Here is a 22,483-nt window from a genome sequence, read left to right on the forward strand (position 1 = left end):
TTCTTCACGATTATTTTATTTTAATCTGAAAATTAAGAGTGAGTACATAGGAGATATTAATATTAATTCAAAACAGTAAAAAAAAAAAAAAAACAGGGCACCTGGGTGGTTCAGTTGGTTAAGCATCCAACTTTGGCTCAGATCATCATCTCAGGATTCATGAGTTTGAGCTCCACATCAGGCTCTGCGCTGACAGCACTCGAAGCCCGCTTGATCTCCTGTCCCCCTCCTTCTGCCTCTCCCCTGTGCATGCTCTCCCTCTCTCCCTCTCCAGAGTAAATAAAAACACTGAAGAAAAAAAAGGTTTAAAACATAAAATAAATTAAAAAACTAAAAACCTTAACTCATAAGTAGGATACACTGACTTAGAATCCTTCTCTGCTTGTTCCTCTTTTCCCACAGCCTTACATCTCTCCGAGCACATCTTCCTTCTTGCAGGCCAGTTAGCAGTGCTGCTGTCCCCTGTGTTCTCATGGGCTCCTCGGGCCCCACCTGCTTTCTGGCCCTCTCTCCATCTCAGCAAGTGTGGAGTCAGGAACTCCCTCTTCCCACTGTCCTACTGGCGTTCCTGGAAGGGTGTGGTGTGATGCTATCAGGCACAGGCTGTAATGGTTACCTGTGGTTCTGAGCATGTCTCCTAAGGAGAGTCTCCATCAGATGACCCTGGATCTTCCTTTGCAAAATCAGAGTCGTCTCACCTGACAGAAATCCTTCCCTGCAGAGGTTGCAAAGCCAGCACAGATCATCCTCTCTGTGATCCCTCCTGGGTGAGAGCGGTAAGCGTGTTCACAGACCTCTCTTTGTAACACAAGCACCTGAATCTGCTGCAAGCGCCTTGCGAGGCCGCCACCTGTTTAAGAAGCAGATTCAGAAATACAGCTTCTTAATGAAGTAAACAACACATTATGTTAAAAAGACATATTTAATTTCAGACTTCCTTTGCAGTAATGTAATTGCAATCACTCAGTTTGGCCTGAGCTGATGTTAATAAAAAAATGTGTGTCACATAGGGTGCCTTTATTTCCCAAATGTGGCATTTTGGTAAAGGAATACATTATCAAAAGAACAAAACCAGAAGCATTTTTTTCTAGTTTATTTTTGATTTAAAAGTTACTGTTTCAAACATGGTTACACAAAAATTCAGAAAGAAAAATTCAGCAAGATATGAATTGGTGTTGTATAGGATGTATATGATTATATATTTTAAATGGTATATTTACAGATAAAAATATATTATAAATGTGAGAACATATTTATAAGACTTCCTAATATAAACCAAAATCATATCCCCTTTTCCTCTATTGTCACTGAGACTAATCTCAACTCCAATTTGAAAGGACTAAAAATGGTGGTGCTTGCGTGATTCAGTCGGTTAAGCATCCAACTTCAGCTCAGGTCATGATATCCCAGTTCGTGGGTTTGAGTCCTGCGTCGGGCTCTGTGCTGACAGCTCAGAGCCTGGAGGCTGCTTTGGATTCTGTCTCTCTCTCTCTCTCTTTCTCTGTTCCTCTCCTGCTCATGCTCTGTGTCTGTCTCTCTCTCAAAAATAAACATTAAAAAAATTTTATAAAGGACTAAAATGAAGGCTATAAGGCTAACAATGAACACTACAATACTTCTCATAACTGACCCTCAGGCAGAACTGTATTAACATGTATTCTGCAGGACTTATTCTATCACTTTGGATTCATGGCTAATTTTAAAAAAGCTTAGTATTAGCAAGTACCTTATATTTGTACAGTACCTTAATATTACTCCAACCCAATAATACAACATTGTGAGGTGGGTTGTTCACATATATGATCACGTTGACCTCACACATGAAAAAAAACACAAGAGTTTTGAAAATCTGATCTCACAGCACATGTGGGGCAAAACTAGCACTTAAGCCTAGGTTGGACTCTAACTAAAGCTTGTGCTTTTTAATGTATCAATCTAATACATAAATAAATTGAATGATTTTTGAAATCCTCTTTTTAGGAACCATTCCTGCCACTGGTCTTTACCGTTTCTTAAAATTAAGAACTCATTTTCTCTCAGATTGAAAGAATGAACTCGCCTTTCATAAGACTGTAAGTAAGTGCCTTTCACTTGTCTGGTGGTCACGGAGGTGGTGACGGTTGAAGGCGTCAGACAATGGGCACATTTATTCAAGGTCTTGGAAGCCAGTCAGTCAAAAAAAAATTTACTGAGCATTTACTCTATGCTAGGTGCATCGGTAGCCCTGGAGGAGAGTGCAGAATTAGGCACCTGCCGCCACGAGGCTTCCACTCTAACGGATGAGATGTGGAGAATGATTACATACACTAACGTCAAAGCACAATCGTGTGTGATGAAATGATAAAACTGGGTGGTGCAAATGTGACGGAAGGGCAGTCCTGAGGCAGCAAAGTGATCGGAGGAGGGTGTGCCGTTCTGAGCTGTGAGCAGAAGGATGAGGAGGCAGCTGGGAGGAGACTGAAGCAAGAGTGTTCCAAGCTTCAGAAAGCAGAACAGGTCTTGTGCTGAAGAGGAAGAAAGAAGGCCACAATGCCTGAAGCGGACACAAGGAGGAAAGGAAGTTGGAGAGGTAAGTGGAGGCCAAATCACAGAGTTTTCCAAGTCAGGCTAGCAGTTCAGACTTTATTCTAAATGTAAAAAAAAAGAAAAAAGAAAAAAGAAAAAGCACCGAAGAGTATCAGCTGAACCACGCTGATTTTTATTTTATTTTTTTTGCTTTTTTTTTCAATATATGGAATTTATTGTCAGATTGGTTTCCATACAACACCCAGTGCTCATCCCAAAAGGTGCCCTCCTCAATACCCATCACCCACCCTCCCCTCCCTCCCACCCCCATCAACCCTCAGTTTGTTCTCAGTTTTGAAGAGTCTCTTATGCTTTGGCTCTCTCTCCCACTCTAACCTTTTTTTTTTTCCTTCCCCTCCCCCATGGGTTTCTGTTAAGTTTCTCAGGACCCACATAAGAGTGAAAACATATGGTATCTGTCTTTCTCTGTATGGCTTATTTCACTTAGCATCACACTCTGCAGTTCCATCCACGTTGCTACAAAGGGCCATATTTTGTTCTTTCTCATTGCCATGTAGTACTCCATTGTGTATATAAACCACAATTTCTTTATCCATTCATCAGTTGATGGACATTTAGGCTCTTTCCATAATTTGGCTATTGTTGAGAGTGCTGCTATAAACATTGGGGTACAAGTGCCCCTATGCATCAGTACTCCTGTATCCCTTGGGTAAATTCCTAGCAGTGCTATTGCTGGGTCATATTTTTAATTTAATAGGGTAGGTCTATTTTTAATTTTCTGAGGAACCTCCACACTGTTTTCCAGAGTGGCTGCACCAATTTGCATTCCCACCAACAGTGCAAGAGGAGAACCACGCTGATTTTAAATCCTAGCTTTGATAAGTACTAGTTATGGGATCTTAGCAAGTGACTTAAATCTCTTGAGCTATAATATCCTCATTTACAACACAGGGAGGATAAAACCTCCTCATCTGGTGGTTGGGCAGGTTTGAGGAACATGCAGAGTGGCTGCAGGTGGCACAGTAAAGCTATGCTCACAGACAAGCAGATCCCAAATAAATGACACACAAACACAAGGAAAATGTACAAGGAAACCATCTTCTACAGTGGAAAGAAGCAAAACGCAAACATCAACACGTTCAGATCTGCCAGTATTTTGCTGTGGCTTTAAGAACTCTACGATCTAGACCAGCAGTCAGCAAACCACAGCCAGCAGACCAGTTCTGTGCCAGCCCCATCCCCAGACCTCTTCGTAATGATGTGTACACTTTGAAATGGCTTCTAAAAAGCCCCAGAGTAATATTTCATGACACATGAGTATTATATGAAATTTAAATTTAAATCAGGGGCGCCTGGGTGGCTCAGTCGGTTGAGCATCTGACTTCAGCTCAGGTCATGATCTTGCGGTTTGTGGGTTCAAGCCCCGCATCAGGCTCTGTGCTGACAGCTCAGAGCCTGGAGCCTGCTTCAGATTCTGGGTCTCCCTCTCTCTCTGCCTCTCCCTGCTCACACTCTGTCTCTCTCCTTCAAAAACAAATAAACATTAAAAATTTTTTATTTAAATTTCATAAATAAACTTCTACTGGAACACGACCACATCCATTCTGTTAGATGTGTATGTCTATGGCTGCTTTGCACTACAATGGCAGAGTTGGATAACTGGGACATGGAACATATGGCTTGCAAAGACAAAGAAACGTATTATTTTGCTCTTTACAGATCTAACGTCCCTATAATAAGTCACCCTGAAGGAAAACTATAAAACAGTTCATTCTCTAATCACCTATGACTAAATAAAACATGGGTTCTATCTTTCAGAGAGAAGAAAGGCTAAAGCAGGTATTGCTTGACATCATTTCCATGCCAAGTTTTTTAAATTAGCAACTGGCAATAATTTTTATGCAAAAGTAAAATATTCACCTTCACTAATGCTTCCCCATCCAGTCACAGCACAGATATCAGAGGAAAAGAGTGGCTCCGTGCTTTCTGGGAGACACGCCGGCCTCACGACGGAGTTGAACGCCAGAGGAGAGCTCAGTTGTATTAGGGCGATGTCAGAGTCAAAGCTCCGGCTATCAAAGTCTTCATGCACCACAACGTGCTTGGCCCTTCTCACCTGTATCAGTGGTGAGCAAGCGAATTACAAGATAAAGTCAATGAGTCAAACTACTTCTTTGCATAATAGTCCAAAATAAACCTTCAATCTCTGTATTGCCATGCATCAGCAATGAAGGTGGCTCTGTACTGAATTGAAAAGGGCAATCTGTGTTTGTAATTTGCAGGAGGCCATGAACTTTCTGAGGACAGTCCTGGAGAAAGCAGGCTATGTGGACCTGTGTACACGGACTTGAATTTACATTTCCTGACCTGCCTCACTTAATTCTCTGCTGTAATCGTGAGCTCAGATTATATCTTTATGTTTTTTATTAAAAAAATTTTTTTTGAACGTTTATTTTTGAAGGAGAGAGAGAGCATGAGCAGGGGAGGAGCAGAGGGAAAGGAAGACACAGAATCCAAAGTGGGCTCCAGGCTCTGAGCTGTCAGCACAGAGCCCGACACAGGACTCCAACTCACAAACCGTGAGATCATGACCTGAACTGAAGTTGGAGGCTTAACCAACTGAGCCACCCAGGGGCTCCACAGATCGTATCTTTAAATGTTGATACATCCGGTAACTGTAGAGGGACACTAGGAGATGGGTACCTAATTACATATTTTAGCTAAAGGTATTCCCCAGCATGTAATAACACTTAGGATAGAGGCAGAATGACCCTTCAAAACATTTCTCACCTGCTCAGTTGATTCCTTCAGGGTTCTGTCATGGTCCCCAGCAACAATGGTCCAGAAGAGTGGATTATTTTTCCTGGAGAAAGAACAAGAAAAGTTTGACATGAGGAGTCATTTTTTTTACCATTTGATCTAACCCCATGGGGCTCTACCAACACGCACTGTGTTTAGCTCAGCCAAATGCCACTATTCCCCTGTCTGGTGCCTTTGTGTGATCTCCTGCCTGGGAAGGTACACCACACCTCCTGATCTACCTGTAGAGTTCTTAATGATGCATCCCGCCCCTTTATTTTGGCAATAAAATGACCTTGGAGCCCCTACCAAATATCACCAAACACTATTTTTAAGTTGAAAAGTTAAAAAGAAAAACTATAGCTTACTTTCATTTCACAGTGATATTAAGAATACATAATGAGATAGCTTCTGGCCTATGTTTTACTGTTAAAAGTAGCCAAACATTATCCTACAGGAATACATCTCAAATTGTTTTCTTTTAGCAAATCACCAGAATTAATGGAACAGAGGTTAAAAAATTTATCAGTTCACAAAACAGGTAAAACTCACCTATGGCACCTATGGGATTATTTTGGGGAGATGATGATTGGAAGAAACATAGGGAGCTGCTGGGTGTTGGCAATATTTTGTCTTTTGATGTGGGTACTAGTCACGTGGGTTCTACCTTTGTGAAAATTCCTCTAACTATAAACTTGACATTTGCACCCTTTTGGTATATTTCAAAAGGATGTTTTAAAAAAGTTTAAATCAATATCCATTAATCTGCCACATCAAGATTTTCAGCTGAAGAAATATGTGAGGAAAGAGTCCCTCAATTGTCACAAATATTATCACTTCAGCTTGGAGATTCTTTAATTTTCCAAAATTTACTTTTTTACTTAGGAAATGCAAGGTTATTGAAATTATTTTTTCAATACGCTTTATTCAAAGGAAAAGTTTCTTCATATACATGGGCATCTTCTGTCTAGTCTTAACCATGTTCATTTCAATTCCTTGCATGATGAGTCTGACTTATTCATGTGTTTCAATATGACTTATTAAAGGAGCCTACTCAGGTAAAGTGCTTGGCAAATACCTTCCAGATGGTAATGACTCCATAATGGTAGCCATTATCAGTGTTATTATCTGCCATGCACTCTAACTGAAGGATTAAACTTTATTTTCAAAGTCACCCTCTAAATTATTACTTGATAGTAAAGAAACTTATTTTCTAAAGCCACTCTACTTCTTTAGATAGAGGATAGCGTGCACAAAGGAATGAAATTATAAAAATCATGGTATAGTTGATAATGTAGATCACAACTTCTAGTGAAGTTTTATGTGCACAGTCATCAAATTTCCTTTAATTTGGTAGAACACTGTATAAAAAATTGTTATGACAGAACAACATACATGTTATGAGGGAACAGAGTCTGAGTTTTTCCAACAGTAGGATAATAGCTCTAAGTAGCAACTGATGGATTTCTCCATCCTATCTCCCCCCTTGCGCACAATCAAATTTCATTTCTTATATCCTTAGGGTCTTAGCCCCAAGCCAACAATGGGACATATGCCACTACTGCTTTGGGAGAAGAAATAATTACTGCTGAATTACAGAAAAAAAAAGTGGCTGAAACTGAAAAAATTTAGGTCTTTAAGAAAAATTTAGTCTTTAAGACTGAAAGATTCCAATGTAGAATTGCAAAGTGAATTTAGTTCCCTACAGTAAAACTCCCAAATGAGTACAAAGACCAGTGTGAAGTCAGCAAAAGAAAAATACCAATTTTCCCTAACTGTGGAACATTACCTGGGAACTTCTTACAAACACAAATGTTGAGGCTGCACACCAGACTTACAGATTCAGCAACCCTCCAGGTGATTCTGGTTTATGCTAAAGTTTGAGAACTAATAAACTAATATTAAGAGCAACCAGTGCCAGCGAAGCCATGGGAGGTGGTCCAGTGTTGCTGTTATCCTTAATGTCTTTGGAGTGCTACCCAACACTGTGAAATAGGCTGGCACCTAGTGCCCTTCAGCAAAAATGATGTCTACTTCAGCTCCCACACTTTGCAGATCTCCCCAGCTGGCTTATCCCCCATGGCAAACTTCCCTTATCAATGGATTTGGATATGTGGAAGCCCCCTTCAACAGAGGATGGGGCCCTGGGTGTCTACCAAGTCAATGAAGATGATCCGGGAGAAACAAGTCCATGAAGGAATCCACTGCAGAGTTCCCACAAAGGCAGAGTATGAGTGGAACATACCAATTTTGTTACTCTGGCCTATCAAACACTTCTGGTGTAAAGAGCCATATACTCCAAGGAATAGCTTCAAAAAGACATTTCTCTGGCAAAATAAGTCGGGCAACTATGAAGAGTTAAAGAAAAAATAAGGCACACAGAAATTTTCTGTATCATTATAAATATAAGGCACAATGTTTTGTGCAAAAAATAATATATATGGTATATACAAATACTATAAAATAGACCGTGTGCTTAAATATTAGTAGGAAATTGTGGGAATGCAAGCTGGTGCAGCCACTCTGGAAAACAGTATGGAGGGTCCTCAAAAAATTAAAACTATAACTACCCTATGGCCCAGCAATTGCACTACTAGGTATTTATCCAAGGGATACAGGTGTGCTGTTTTGTAGAGACACATGCACCCTCATGTTTATAGCAGCACTATCGACACTTATAGCAGCACTATCAAAATGTTTATATCAATATGTTTATAGCAGCACTATCGAAAGTATGGAAAGACCCCAAATGTCCATCGATGGATGAATGGATAAAGAAGAGGTGGTATATAAATACAATGGAGTATTACTCAACAATCAGAAAGAATGAAATCTTGCCATTTGCAACTACATGGATGGAACTGGAGGGTATTATGCTAAGTGAAATTAGAGAAAGACAAATATCATATGACTTCACTCATATAAGGACTTTAGGAGACAAAACAGATGAACATAAGGGAAGAGAAACAAAAATAATATAAAAACAGGGAGGGGGACAAAGCATAAGAGACTAATAAATATGGAGAACAAACAGAGGGTTACTGGAGGGGGTGTCGGAGTGGGGGATGCGCTAAATGGGTAAGGGGCATTAAGGAATCTACTCCTGAAATCATTGTTGCACTATATGCTAATTTGGATGTAAATTAAAAAAAATAATAAATCAGATTAAAAAAATAAATATTAGTGGGAAATCAGATAATTAAAACATTGTTAGTATTGATCACTTCTAAAGAGGAGGAATGGATTCATGAAATGGAGAGAGTATTTAGATTTTACTTGATAACTTTAAGTGCCTTTATCCACAAGCATTACTATTATAAAAATCCTTTTTTTTTTTTTTTTTTTAAGAAATCAAGAAATCACCAATGAAATTGCATACAAATTCCTTTTGTGGTCAACTTTAGTGGTTCACAAACATTTACAGCTGACTGTGTTTATTAATCTCAAATGACTCATCAATTTGAATATCCCCTTTGTGAAGAATGGTCTTGCTATGGTCTGTATCTTGCTGCAAGGTGTCTGGTTAATCACATAAATTCCCAGAACAGACTACACTAGTTGACAAGGGAATCTGCCAAAACGTCGTCTGTGCCTCGAGCTTCAATACTAATATTTGTCTTTTCTAAGACATTAATTGTTACTAATTAATCAGCTACTATTGAGGCTTCTTTTCCATGATACATAAAAATGAATTCTGATAGAATTACTTAAAATGGGCATTTCCAAGGGATGGAAAGCCTAGAATGAATGGTATTGGACTGAGTTGGAAACATCCACATGAAGTCATGTTTAGCTTAATATAGATACAGAAAGATAGCTATATTTACAGAATGGATTAGTAACCATAGCTATATTTCCTAGCTCTGTCAGATGAGAGGACCTAGTGCAATAACACCCTAGTAGCAACTAGTACACGCACCACTTAGACTTTGATTTCTCATACCATTCTCCAATAAAGTAGACCAGGGCACACTGGAGAAATGACTGGTTCTAGGACTGAGGAGGGAATACATCAGATAAACCTGGAGCATTTTGTAGTGTCACAAATGGATAGGGGCATGTCAAAAAAATAAGAGGTGACCCTGAAAGAGCTGACACTGGTCAAAGCTGGAACAATTTGAGCAAGAAAATAGATATGTAGTATTTTAATGTTATTTTTTTTTTAGAGAGAGCGTGAGAAGGGGGGGAGGGGTAGAGACAGAGGGAGACACAGAAACTGAAGCAGGCTCCAGGCTCCAAGCTTTCAGCATAGAGCCCGATGTGGGGCTCACACTCACAAATGGAGAGATCATGACCTGAGCTGAAGTCAGACGCTTAACCAACTGAGCCGTCCAGGTGCCCCTGTAGTATTTTCAAATAAATATCCCTGAATCCATACCAATATAAATACATTGTTTAACAAATAAATCAGGAAAAATAGACATATCTCCCATACAGAAAAATTTCAAACAATTTATGTAGACACTTTCCACTCAGGAGGTGAAGCTTAATACCCAATGCCTCAAGTGGCATATGACTTCTGTAGTTTTCCTCTTCCAAAACCATAATCCCAGTAAAACCATGAGGAAATAGCAGATAAATTCAAATTGAGGGACCTTCTACAAAATAACAGATGAGTACTCCCCCAAACTGGGAAGGTCATCAAAAACCAGGAAAGTCTGTGATACTTAGAGCCAAGAGTAGCCTTACGTGACATGCTGACTAAATGTAATGTGGTATCCTGAATGGCAAAGGGAACTGCAACCACAAACACCTTGGGACAGAGGAAATGCAGCATGTTTGAGGAACGGGGCTGGCCCATTATGAGCAAGCAGGGTCAAGTTTGGGTCAGATAGATAGGAAGTGGTTCTTCATCATGGCTGTACATTGGAATCATGAGAGGGTTTTTTTTTAAGTTTATTTATTTTGAGAGAAAGAGAAAAAGTGCATGAGCAGGGAGAGGGGCAGAAAGAGAGAGAGAGAGAGAGAGAGAGAGAGAGAGAGAGAATCCTAAGCAGACTATTGCACTGTCAGCACAGGGCCTGATGCAGGGCTTGAACCCATGAACCATGAGATCATGACCTGAGCTGAAATCAAGAGTCAGATGCTCGAGAGTATTTAAAGATGGCGGCTTAGGAGGACGCTGGGCTCACCGCACGTCCTGCTGATCACTTAGATTCCATCTACACCTGCCTAAATAACCTAGAAAAACGCCAGAGGATTAGCAGAACGGAGTCGCCAGAGCCAAACGCAGACGAGAGGCCCACGGAAGAGGGTAGGAAGGGCGGCGAGGCGGTGCGCGCTCCACGGACTGGCGGGAGGGAGCCGGGGCGGAGGGGCAGCTCGCCGGCCAAGCAGAGCCCCCGAGTCTGGCTTGCAAAAGCGGAGGGGCCGGGGCGGACTGTGTTCCGACAGCAAGCGCGACTTAGCGTCTGGGAGGTCATAAGTTAACAGCTCTGCTCGGAAAGCGGGAAGGCTGGAGGACAAAGGGAGGGAGAGCTGCTGAGCCCCCTGACAACAGAGCTCAGTTTGGTGGGGCACAAAGGCGCTCGCCAGCGCCATCTCCCCCGCCCATCCCCCAGCCGAAATCCCAAAGGGAACCGGTTCCTGCCAGGGAACTTGCTTGCTCCGCGCAAACACCCAACTCTGCGCTTCTGCGGAGCCAAACCTCCGGCAGCGGATCTGACTCCCTCCCACTGCCACAGGGCCCCTCCTGAAGTGGATCACCTAAGGAGAAGCGATCTAAGCCTGCCCCTCCTGCCCCCGTGCACCTTGCCTACCCACCCCAGCTAATACGCCAGATCCCCAGCATCACAAGCCTGGCACGGTGCAAGTAGCCCAGACGAGCCACACCACCCCACAGTGAATCCCACCCTTAGGAGAGGGGAAGAGAAGGCACACACCAGTCTGACTGTGGCCCCAGCGGTGGGCTGGGGGCAGACATCAGGTCTGACTGCGGCCCTGCCCACCAACTCCAGTTATACACCACAGCACAGGGGAAGTGCCCTGCAGGTCCTCACCACGCCAGGGACTATCCAAAATGACCAAGCGGAAGAACTCCCCTCAGAAGAACCTCCAGGAAATAACAACAGCTAATGAGCTGATCAAAAAGGATTTAAATAATATAACAGAAAGTGAATTTAGAATAATAGTCATAAAATTAATCGCTGGGCTTGAAAACAGTATACAGGACAGCAGAGAATCTCTTGCTACAGAGATCAAGGGACTAAGGAACAGTCACGAGGAGCTGAAAAACGCTTTAAACGAAATGCATAACAAAATGGAAACCACCACAGCTCGGCTTGAAGAGGCAGAGGAGAGAATAGGTGAACTAGAAGATAAAGTTATGGAAAAAGAGGAAGCTGAGAAAAAGAGAGATAAAAAAATCCAGGAGTATGAGGGGAAAATTAGAGAATTAAGTGATACACTAAAAAGAAATAATATACGCATAATTGGTATCCCAGAGGAAGAAGAGAGAGGGAAAGGGGCTGAAGGGGTACTTGAAGAAATCATAGCTGAGAACTTCCCTGAACTGGGGAAGGAAAAAGGCATTGAAATCCAAGAGGCACAGAGAACTCCCTTCAGACGTAACTTGAATCGATCTTCTGCACGACATATCATAGTGAAACTGGCAAAATACAAGGATAAAGAGAAAATTCTGAAAGCAGCAAGGGGTAAACATGCCCTCACATATAAAGGGAGACCTATAAGACTCGTGACTGATCTCTCTTTTGAAACTTGGCAGGCCAGAAAGAATTGGCACGAGATTTTCAGGGTGCTAGACAGAAAAAATATGCAGCCAAGAATCCTTTATCCAGCAAGTCTGTCATTTAGAATAGAAGGAGAGATAAAGGTCTTCCCAAACAAACAAAAACTGAAGGAATTTGTCACCACTAAACCAGCCCTACAAGAGATCCTAAGGGGGACCCTGTGAGACAAAGTACCAGAGGCATCACTACAAGCATAAAACATATAGACATCACAATGACTCTAAACCTGTATCTTTCTATAATAACACTGAATGTAAATGGATTAAATGCGCCAACCAAAAGACATAGGGTATCAGAATGGATAAAAAAACAAGACCCATCTATTTGCTGTCTACAAGAGACTCATTTTAGACCGGAGGACACCTTTAGATTGAGAGTGAGGGGATGGAGAACTATTTATCATGCGACTGGAAGCCAAAAGAAAGCTGGAGTAGCCATACTTATATCAGACAAACTAGACTTTAAATTAAAGGCTGTAACAAGAGATGAAGAAGGACATTATATAATAGTTACAGGGTCTATCCATCAGGAAGAGCTAACAATTATCAATGTCTATGCACCGAATACCGGATCCCCCAAATATATAAAACAATTACTCATAAACATAAGCAACCTTATTGATAAGAATGTGGTAATTGCAGGGGACTTTAATACACCACTTACAGAAATGGATAGATCATCTAGACACACGGTCAATAAAGAAACAAGGGCCCTGAATGAGACATTGGATCAGATGGACTTGACAGATATATTTAGAACTCTGCATCCCAAAGCAACAGAATATACTTTCTTCTCGAGTGCACATGGAACATTCTCCAAGATAGATCATATACTGGGTCACAAAACAGCCCTTCATAAGTTTACAAGAATTGAAATTATACCATGCTTACTTTCAGACCACAATGCTATGAAGCTTGAAATCAACCACAGAAAAAAGTCTGGAAAACCTCCAAAAGCATGGAGGTTAAAGAACACCCTACTAACGAATGAGTGGGTCAACCAGGCAATTAGAGAAGAAATTAAAAAATATATGGAAACAAACGAAAATGAAAATACAACAATCCAAACGCTTTGGGACGCAGCAAAGGCAGTCCTGAGAGGAAAATACATTGCAATCCAGGCCTATCTCAAGAAACAAGAAAAATCCCAAATACAAAATCTAACAGCACACCTAAAGGAACTAGAAGCAGAACAGCAAAGGCAGCCTAAGCCCAACAGAAGAAGAGAAATAATAAAGATCAGAGCAGAAATAAACAATATAGAAACTAAAAAAACTGTAGAGCAGATCAACGAAACCAAGAGTTGGTTTTTTGAAAAAATAAACAAAATTGACAAACCTCTAGCCAGGCTTCTCAAAAAGAAAAGGGAGATGACCCAAATAGATAAAATCATGAATGAAAATGGAATTATTACAACCAATCCCTCAGAGATACAAACAATTATCAGGGAATACTATGAAAACTTATATGCCAACAAATTGGACAACCTGGAAGAAATGGACAAATTCCTGAACACCCACACTCTTCCAAAACTCAATCAGGAGGAAATAGAAATCTTGAACAGACCCATAACCAGCGAAGAAATTGAATCGGTTATCAAAAATCTCCCAACAAATAAGAGTCCAGGACCAGATGGCTTCCCAGGGGAGTTCTACCAGACGTTTAAAGCAGAGATAATACCTATCCTTCTCAAGCTATTCCAAGAAATAGAAAGGGAAGGAAAACTTCCAGACTCATTCTATGAAGCCAGTATTACTTTGATTCCTAAACCAGACAGAGACCCAGTAAAAAAAGAGAACTACAGGCCAATATCCCTGATGAATATGGATGCAAAAATTCTCAATAAGATACTAGCAAATCGAATTCAACGGCATATAAAAAGAATTATTCACCATGATCAAGTGGGATTCATTCCTGGGATGCAGGGCTGGTTCAACATTCGCAAATCAATCAACGTGATACATCACATTAACAAAAAAAGAGAGAAGAACCATATGATCCTGTCAATCGATGCAGAAAAGGCCTTCGACAAAATCCAGCACCCTTTCTTAATAAAAACTCTTGAGAAAGTCGGGATAGAAGGAACATACTTAAAGATCATAAAAGCCATTTATGAAAAGCCCACAGCTAACATCATCCTCAACGGGGAAAAACTGAGAGCTTTTTCCCTGAGATCAGGAACACGACAAGGATGCCCACTCTCACCGCTGCTGTTTAACATAGTGCTGGAAGTTCTAGCATCAGCAATCAGACAACAAAAGGAAATCAAAGGCATCAAAATTGGCAAAGATGAAGTCAAGCTTTCGCTTTTTGCAGATGACATGATATTATACATGGAAAATCCGATAGACTCCACCAAAAGTCTGCTAGAACTGATACAGGAATTCAGCAAAGTTGCAGGATACAAAATCAATGTACAGAAATCAGTTGCATTCTTATACACTAACAATGAAGCAACAGAAAGACAAATAAAGAAACTGATCCCATTCACAATTGCACCAAGAAGCATAAAATACCTAGGAATAAATCTAACCAAAGATGTAAAGGATCTGTATGCTGAAAACTATAGAAAGCTTATGAAGGAAATTGAAGAAGATTTAAAGAAATGGAAAGACATTCCCTGCTCATGGATTGGAAAAATAAATATTGTCAAAATGTCAATACTACCCAAAGGTATCTACACATTCAATGCAATCCCAATCAAAATTGCACCAGCATTCTTCTCGAAACTAGAACAAGCAATCCTAAAATTCATATGGAACCACAAAAGGCCCCGAATAGCCAAAGGAATTTTGAAGAAGACGACCAAAGCAGGAGGCATCACAATCCCAGACTTTAGCCTCTACTACAAAGCTGTCATCATCAAGACAGCATGGTATTGGCACCAAAACAGACACATAGACCAATGGAATAGAATAGAAACCCCAGAACTAGACCCACAAACGTATGGCCAACTCATCTTTGACAAAGCAGGAAAGAACATCCAATGGAAAAAAGACAGCCTCTTTAACAAATGGTGCTGGGAGAACTGGACAGCAACATGCAGAAGGTTGAAACTAGACCACTTTCTCACACCATTCACAAAAATAAACTCAAAATGGATAAAGGACCTAAATGTGAGACAGGAAACCATCAAAACCCTAGAGGAGAAAGCAGGAAAAGACCTCTCTGACCTCAGCCATAGCAATCTCTTACTCGACACATCCCCAAAGGCAAGGGAATTAAAAGCAAAAGTGAATTACTGGGACCTTATGAAGATAAAAGGCTTCTGCACAGCAAAGGAAACAACCAACAAAACTAAAAGGCAACCAACGGAATGGGAAAAGATATTCGCAAATGACATATCGGACAAAGGGCTAGTATCCAAAATCTATAAAAAGCTCACCAAACTCCACACCCAAAAAACAAATAACCCAGTGAAGAAATGGGCAGAAAACATGAATAGACACTTCTCTAAAGAAGACATCCGGATGGCCAACAGGCACATGAAAAGATGTTCAGCGTCACTCCTTATCAGGGAAATACAAATCAAAACCACACTCAGGTATCACCTCACGCCAGTCAGAGTGGCCAAAATGAACAAATCAGGAGACTATAGATGCTGGAGAGGATGTGGAGAAACGGGAACACTCTTGCACTGTTGGTGGGAATGCAAATTGGTGCAGCCGCTCTGGAAAGCAGTGTGGAGGTTCCTCAGAAAATTAAAAATAGACCTACCCTATGACCCAGCAATAGCACTGTTAGGAATTTATCCAAGGGATACAGGAGCACTGATGGATAGGGCCACTTGTACCCCAATGTTCATAGCAGCACTCTCAACAATAGCCAAACTATGGAAAGAGCCTAAAGGTCCATCAACTGATGAATGGATAAAGAAATTGTGGTTTATATACACAATGGAATATTACGTGGCAATGAGAAAAAATGAAATAGGGCCTTTTGTAGCAACGTGGATGGAACTGGAGAGTGTGATGCTAAGTGAAATAAGCCATACAGAGAAAGACAGATACCATATAGTTTCACTCTTATGTGGATCCTGAGAACCTTAACAGGAACCCATGGGGGAGGGGAAGGAAAAAAAAAAAAAAAGAGGTTAGAATGGGAGAGAGCCAAAGCATAAGAGACTGTTAAAAACTGAGAACAAACTGAGGGTTGATGGGGGGTGGGAGGGAGGAGAGGGTGGGTGATGGGTATTGAAGAGGGCACATTTGGGATGAGCACTGGGTGTTGTATGGAAACCAATTTGTCAATAAATTTCAGAAAAAAAAAAAAGAGTCAGATGCTCAACCTACTGAGTCACCCATCTGAGGAGTTTAAATAAAAAATTAAAAATTAAAAAAAAAAAAACTACCCATGTCTAGAAGTCACCAACAAGTGACTTTATTTTGGAAGGAAAATGAATTAATTACAGTTATACAAAGGCACCTAGCTTATCTATATACCATTAAGATAAGAGCAATTCACAGTAAAATAGAAACTACAATTCTTTTACATTATCAAAACCAAGAAAAACCAAACAATGTACTAGTTTTAGGGACTCACAGATGTTAAAATTTAAAAAAAACCCATCAGTATCATAAATACAAAATTTAGCATAGTGTCTTCCTCTTGGCAGGGGTCCTAGGGGGTCTTAAGAAGTGTAAAGAGTCTTCCTAAACTGGGTGGCAAGGACACATATGTACATTTACTATTCTTTAGACCACATATGTGTCATGTGCAGTTTTTCATATCATGGCATAATTCACAATTTAAAAACCCTGAAAATGTTAAGCAAAATTTTAGTTCATTGGTAGTCCAGTGACCAACGTGGTAGATTACCCTACTGTGCTCTCCACTATTTGGACGATATTTTAAGAAAAACAACACTAAATCAATCCAGAGGAAGTTGTACCACATGGCAAGGTATCTGGAATTACTGACAAACAACAGAATGATGAGCCCTGGCTTAAAGATGAAATTAAGGGGCAATGTGAGAGAGATCTTCAAGTATAGGGGACACTGTTATGTGAAAGAAGAAGCAGACTAAGTTTTTGTTTTCGAGAGCTCCAGTAAATTTAGACCAATAGGTTTCTGCTAAAGAGAAACAGACGTGTGCTCAACATAATAATCAGAGATTGCCATAAATGAGATGAGCAATTTCAAGATTTGATCAACATTTTCCTCACTGACATTGTTTAAGTAGAGGAAACGGCTGTATAGAAAGTCTTTGAAAGATTCCTGCTTTAGAATTAGTCTGGATGACTTTATTCGATAATTATACTTCTACCCTAGGCATGGCCATAAATACATGCTAAGTACGTTATTAAAATATCATCAGTTTCACTCACGATTGCACACAATGGGCTGCAGTGAGAATCCAGGTTGGGTTGAGGATGGCACCTCCACACTGGTGACTGCCTTGAAACCTCACACCCACCTGCCATGGCCAACAGTGGGGACAGGCTTCCTCCCCCACTACAGTTCTTCTGGAAAGCCACTGGAGACTAAATGGAGGGATGCCACAGATACCTATAGCAGAGAGGATGAAATTAATGACCTATCCAACTGAAATAAGAAAGAACATACACCTCCTCCAATAGCTGACAGTAGTAATTTCCAAATATCAGATGAGCTTTACAGAGATATCAACTCCCTAACATCCACCTCTGAGGAATCTGATTTTAAAAGCTTGCCTTGGTAACTCTGCTAAGCAATTAGGTTTTTAGTTACTGGCCTACAGAGTAATATTTACTCATTCATTCAATAAATAATTTTAGTGGTTGGTACTGCCAGGCAATGTTCTCGATAGTGATGTTTTAGGTGTCGCTGATCTATCAGTGAATAGAATAGACAAAAGTCTTGGCTGTCATGGAACTTACATTGTACTGGGATGGGTTATTTTTGTTGTTGTTGTTGTTGTTGTTGTTGTTAACAGAGCATATAAAGTTCTTCATACATATCCTTGTTTCTTCTCTCTCTCGTGGCATTTTCTCCTATTACAGGTCCCTGTACAACTTTCTATTATAGCCCATCTAGGCCATATTGAATACATGCATATAGAACAATGAAAGATCATAATTTTTGACCAGATACTTCGGATTACAAGTAAGTTAAAAGTTGCCAGTGTGTGCTAAAATGAAACAAAAAACTTTGTTTTCTCCCTTTGCCTCAAAATGCATAATCATATTAAATATGGATTCTAGGAAGATATTTTAAATATCAAGTTTGCACAGGTGCAAATGAGGACAAAGAATTACTCTCTGCACCCTTTTCTTCTAATCATAAAGCTTATTTCTTCTTCCCTCTATTTATATGTGTATATGCAAACCCCAAAAAAATTCTGGAAGTTTCATGGACCTAAATGTAAAACTCATTCTTCTTCATTGTAGAGTTATATAAATGTAAAATGAGGCTTTCCAAAGAAGAAAGATTAAACGGGTAGTAACTACATGACCATCAACTCACCATATGGAATAAGTTTTGCAGAAGATACAAGATTGGTTTGGGGAGGTGATGTCAATCCAACTTGGTTTGAAGAGTCTACAGAGAAAACATTTTTTTAATTGAAAATATTTAAAGTCGTCTACACTAGCTGACCCTGCTTGCTTATCCTGGTCAGTCATAAAACCACTCTCATGTTGATTTCACTACTGCAATCTTTCCAGTGCTAAATGCCAGATCCCATAGATGTGATTGGTTATATTTTTCTTAAATTCCTAGTGTATCTTGACCCTTTTAAGCATTTCTTCCTTCTTTGGCCTCATTAAATTACTCTCTTGATTTTCTCAAAAAATCTACGACCATCTCTTCTCAATCTCAGTCTTTTTTTCAAGATCCTATCCTCCAGCCTGCAAGATACTCCACAAGGTACAGTTCATAACCCTATTACTATTCATTTGCATATATATGACTTCCACATTTCTCTCTTAAGTCTCTTTTCTGAATTCTAGATGTAGAATATGCTAGCTATATTCATCTGGACTCCCACAAGCTCATACAAATCCACTTGCCTCAAGTGAAACCAATTGATTTCAAGAGTCAACACGGTCTTATGTTTCCCTGTACCATTTAGTGGCTCTACCATCCACCTAGCCACTCAAGCTAGAGTCCTCAGAATCATGCTGGAATTTTTCTACTTTATATATCACCTTTGCCACAACATATCTGATCAAGGACTACACCTAAAATAAATTCTTACAACGATTTATTCACTACTCTCCTTGTAAATTCACTAATCTCTGCCTAATCTTTGTCTCTATCTTCCACATTACTACCAACGTTTGAGTTCTGGCTCCGCCTCTTGGCAGTTATGCATCTTTGGGAAAGCTACTTAACCTCTCTGAACTTTCTTCCTTCATCTGTGAAAAGGAGAGCATTGTATAAGCCTCTTAGGTTTGTAAGGAGGAATAAATGTGGTAATGCATGTGAAATGTTTAGTCTATACTTGGTACAGAGCAAGTTATCAACAAATGTTAGCTGGCTATCCTATCACTCTGGTACCTAAAACTGAATGCCCTGAATCCATCATGATACGACTCTTGCCTCTTCTAACATTCCAAAACTTGAACACTGCCAAATTATTTGTAGTTTTTTATACATCACCCATTCTTTTCCACACTAGGGTCTTTAAGGAATGATATTCCTTCCATCTTAGTAAAGGCTGCTTTATTTTCTAGAATGGCTAGAAAACTATAAATCCTTCAAAACCCTGAAATGTCCCAAAACAGAGACAGTCAATCTCATTTCTGAATTGCATTCTCTAATCTAAATTATCTACTTTTGATATAAGGTGCTTAAAGTGTTTTTTGATCATTGAGTGGATGTAGTTTCTTAGCTTCACCAGAGGTTCTTGTTAAAGCACAGATTCCTGGGCCCCATCACAGATCTACAGAACATAAATCTTCAGGAGTGGGCACAGGAATCTGCAGTTAAAAATTTTTTTAATGTTTATTTAATTTCGAGAGAGAAACAGAGAGTGAGCAGGGGTGGGGCAGAGAGAGAGGGAGACACAGAACCTGAAGAAAGCTCCAGGCTCTGAGCTGTCAGCACAGAGCCCGATGAGGGGCTGGAACCTATGAACTGTGAGATCATGACCTGAGCTGAAGTCAGATGGTCAACCAACTGAGCCACCCAGATGCCCCAGAAACCTGCATGTTTTGGGGCACCTGGGTGGCTCAGTAGGTTGAGCGTCCGATTTTGGTTCAGGTCATGATCTCGCGGTCTGTGAGTTCAAGCCCTGCGCTGGTCTCTGTGCTGATAGCTCAGAGCCTGGAGCCTCCTTTGGATTCTGTGTCTCCCTCTCTCTCTTACCCTCTCCTGCTTACACTCTGCCACTCTCTTTCTCTCATATAAATAAACATGAAAAAAATGTTTTTTAAAGTAGGCTTTATGCCCATGACCCTGAGATCAAGACCTGAGCTAAGATCAAGAGTCAGATGCATAACCAACCGAGCCACCCAGGAGTCCCAGGAATCTGCATTTATATTTTGTCACCAAGGTGTTTCAAGCACCCTAAATTCAGGTAAACATGGCTAAGTGATCTTCCGTATAACTATTTTCACAAGCAAAAACAATTACCGTGCTAGTGCTTATCCTCACCTGAGAGCAAAAAGGTGAAACTAGCCTTGAAGCCTCGGAAGTTATTTTCACCATCACTTTTAAAATGAATCACCAGCATATTATGAGGACTGAATATTGGAGTAGGGTTTAAGATCCCACAAAGTTTAGCTGTAAAAGTTTTAGGAAAGTTTGATTTACAGTTACAAAAATTTTTAAGTCAGAAAACAGAGGTAGAACATTATCTAATTTTTTCCCAGCAATTCTGGTTTTCTTCAACTTTGGTTTGTAGGCACACTTTTCCATTGTATGTGGGAGTGAAACACTAGTTTCAAGATAACTATGTGTTGTAATTTTATCTCATAGAAAAACACTCTACAGATAGAGAAAAGACATCTGATTTTTAGCATGCATAGAAATGTCAATTGACTTTTAATGTACACAGTGCGAAGGGGCGAGTTAAAGAAAATCCCAAACTTTGTATCCTCCTTTCAAAGGGAAGGTGGCTATGCTTTATGTAAGTAACACCTGAAATCTGCTTCACTTGAAGCCCACTCTATACAGATCCTATTCAGCTGGATGAGGGGGATTGTGCCTCCACTCAGCTGCCCTGAATATCCAAACATTCCCAACCCACCTATATTCCTGGGTCTCAAACCCACAGTGACATCTAACTAAGGGACAAATAATAGGTATATTAAGGGAGTGGCTGCAGAGCTGGAAGAGATAACTTCTTATACTAAGTAAATTGGTAGGTCAAAATGGAAAATATATTTGAGGTTTTCAAAAATTAACTTTTAAGATTCAAGTAGAAACTATAGTTTTGGTTACTTTGGTTACTTTTGGTTGCTTTTTTTGGTTACTATACTTTTCAGTTACTTTTTTTGGTTACTTTTTAATACAAAAAGGAGTTTAAAAAATTACCTTCAGTAACTGCCAAAAATGTATTCAATGTTACTATTTCCTTTTTCCCTGGGACTTCACATTCACCTTCCAAATATTCTGAAACATTCTCCAAATTTTACATGTTTCTATTAAAAATCTTACTGGTGAGAGGTGCCTGGGTGGCTCAGTCGGTTAAGTGTCTGACTTCAGCTCAGGTCATGATCTCACATCTTGCGGGTTCAAGCCCCACGTTGGGCTCTGTGCTGACAGCTCAGAGCCTGGAACCTGCTTTGGATTCTGTGTCTCCTTCTCTCTCTGCCCTTCCCACACTCGTATGCTGTCTCTCTCTCTCTGTCTCTCTGTCTCTCTGTCTCTCTCTCTCTCTTTCAAAAATAAATAAACATTAAAAAAAAATCTTACTGGTGGGGCAGCACCTGGGTAGCTCAGTCGGTTTAGCGTCCAACTTTGGCTCAGGTCATGATCTCATACCTGATCTCAAACCTTGTGGGTTCGAGCCTGGTGTCAGGCTCTGAGCTGACAGCTTGGGATTCTGTGTCTCCCTCTCTCTCTGCCCCTCCCCCGTCTCATGATCCTTCTCTTTCTCAAAAATGAATAAACATTAAAACAAAATTTTTCTTAATCTTCCTGGTGAATCCATTGTTGGCTCATCGGTTAAAGCTAAAGTTTTTTGACACGTGAGTTTCCAGAATAAGAAATCCTTATTCTCATTCAACTTTGTGTCACCCAAGGAGGCCAGTCAGTGCTACAACTACTCTTGTTCTTTACAGATGGAATGTTACCCACCTAACTCGTGCTCCTCTTCAGGATCACCATAAATCACAACAGCATCATAAATACAGTTTGGGCTAAATTCAGTGATAAAGTCCTCAAATTCCAACTGTGCAAATTAGAAACATAACCAGAGAAATGGTCAAGGAAGAGAAGAGATGAACTTTAAAAGCTTCCCTCTGAACATGAAAAGGCTGGCAG

At 40.3% G+C, this 22,483-nt stretch overlaps 1 protein-coding gene across 1 annotated transcript in view; it reads right to left on the reverse strand.

The window, feature by feature from the left end:
* Nucleotides 1–22,483, reverse strand: part of OVCH1 (ovochymase 1) — a 63,814-nt gene that overhangs the window by 18,763 nt on the left and 22,568 nt on the right. The window contains exons 13-19 of the mRNA XM_047867284.1: nucleotides 22,298–22,391; nucleotides 20,651–20,779; nucleotides 18,518–18,592; nucleotides 17,401–17,581; nucleotides 5,317–5,389; nucleotides 4,447–4,642; nucleotides 699–850 (exon numbers count right to left, since the gene is read on the reverse strand). Of these exons, the coding sequence (XP_047723240.1) occupies nucleotides 699–850; nucleotides 4,447–4,642; nucleotides 5,317–5,389; nucleotides 17,401–17,581; nucleotides 18,518–18,592; nucleotides 20,651–20,779; nucleotides 22,298–22,391 (900 nt within the window). The remainder of the gene's footprint in view (nucleotides 1–698; nucleotides 851–4,446; nucleotides 4,643–5,316; nucleotides 5,390–17,400; nucleotides 17,582–18,517; nucleotides 18,593–20,650; nucleotides 20,780–22,297; nucleotides 22,392–22,483) is intronic.

This window comes from Prionailurus viverrinus, chromosome B4 (assembly GCF_022837055.1).
Source record: "Prionailurus viverrinus isolate Anna chromosome B4, UM_Priviv_1.0, whole genome shotgun sequence".
NCBI classification, from domain to species: domain Eukaryota; kingdom Metazoa; phylum Chordata; class Mammalia; order Carnivora; family Felidae; genus Prionailurus; species Prionailurus viverrinus.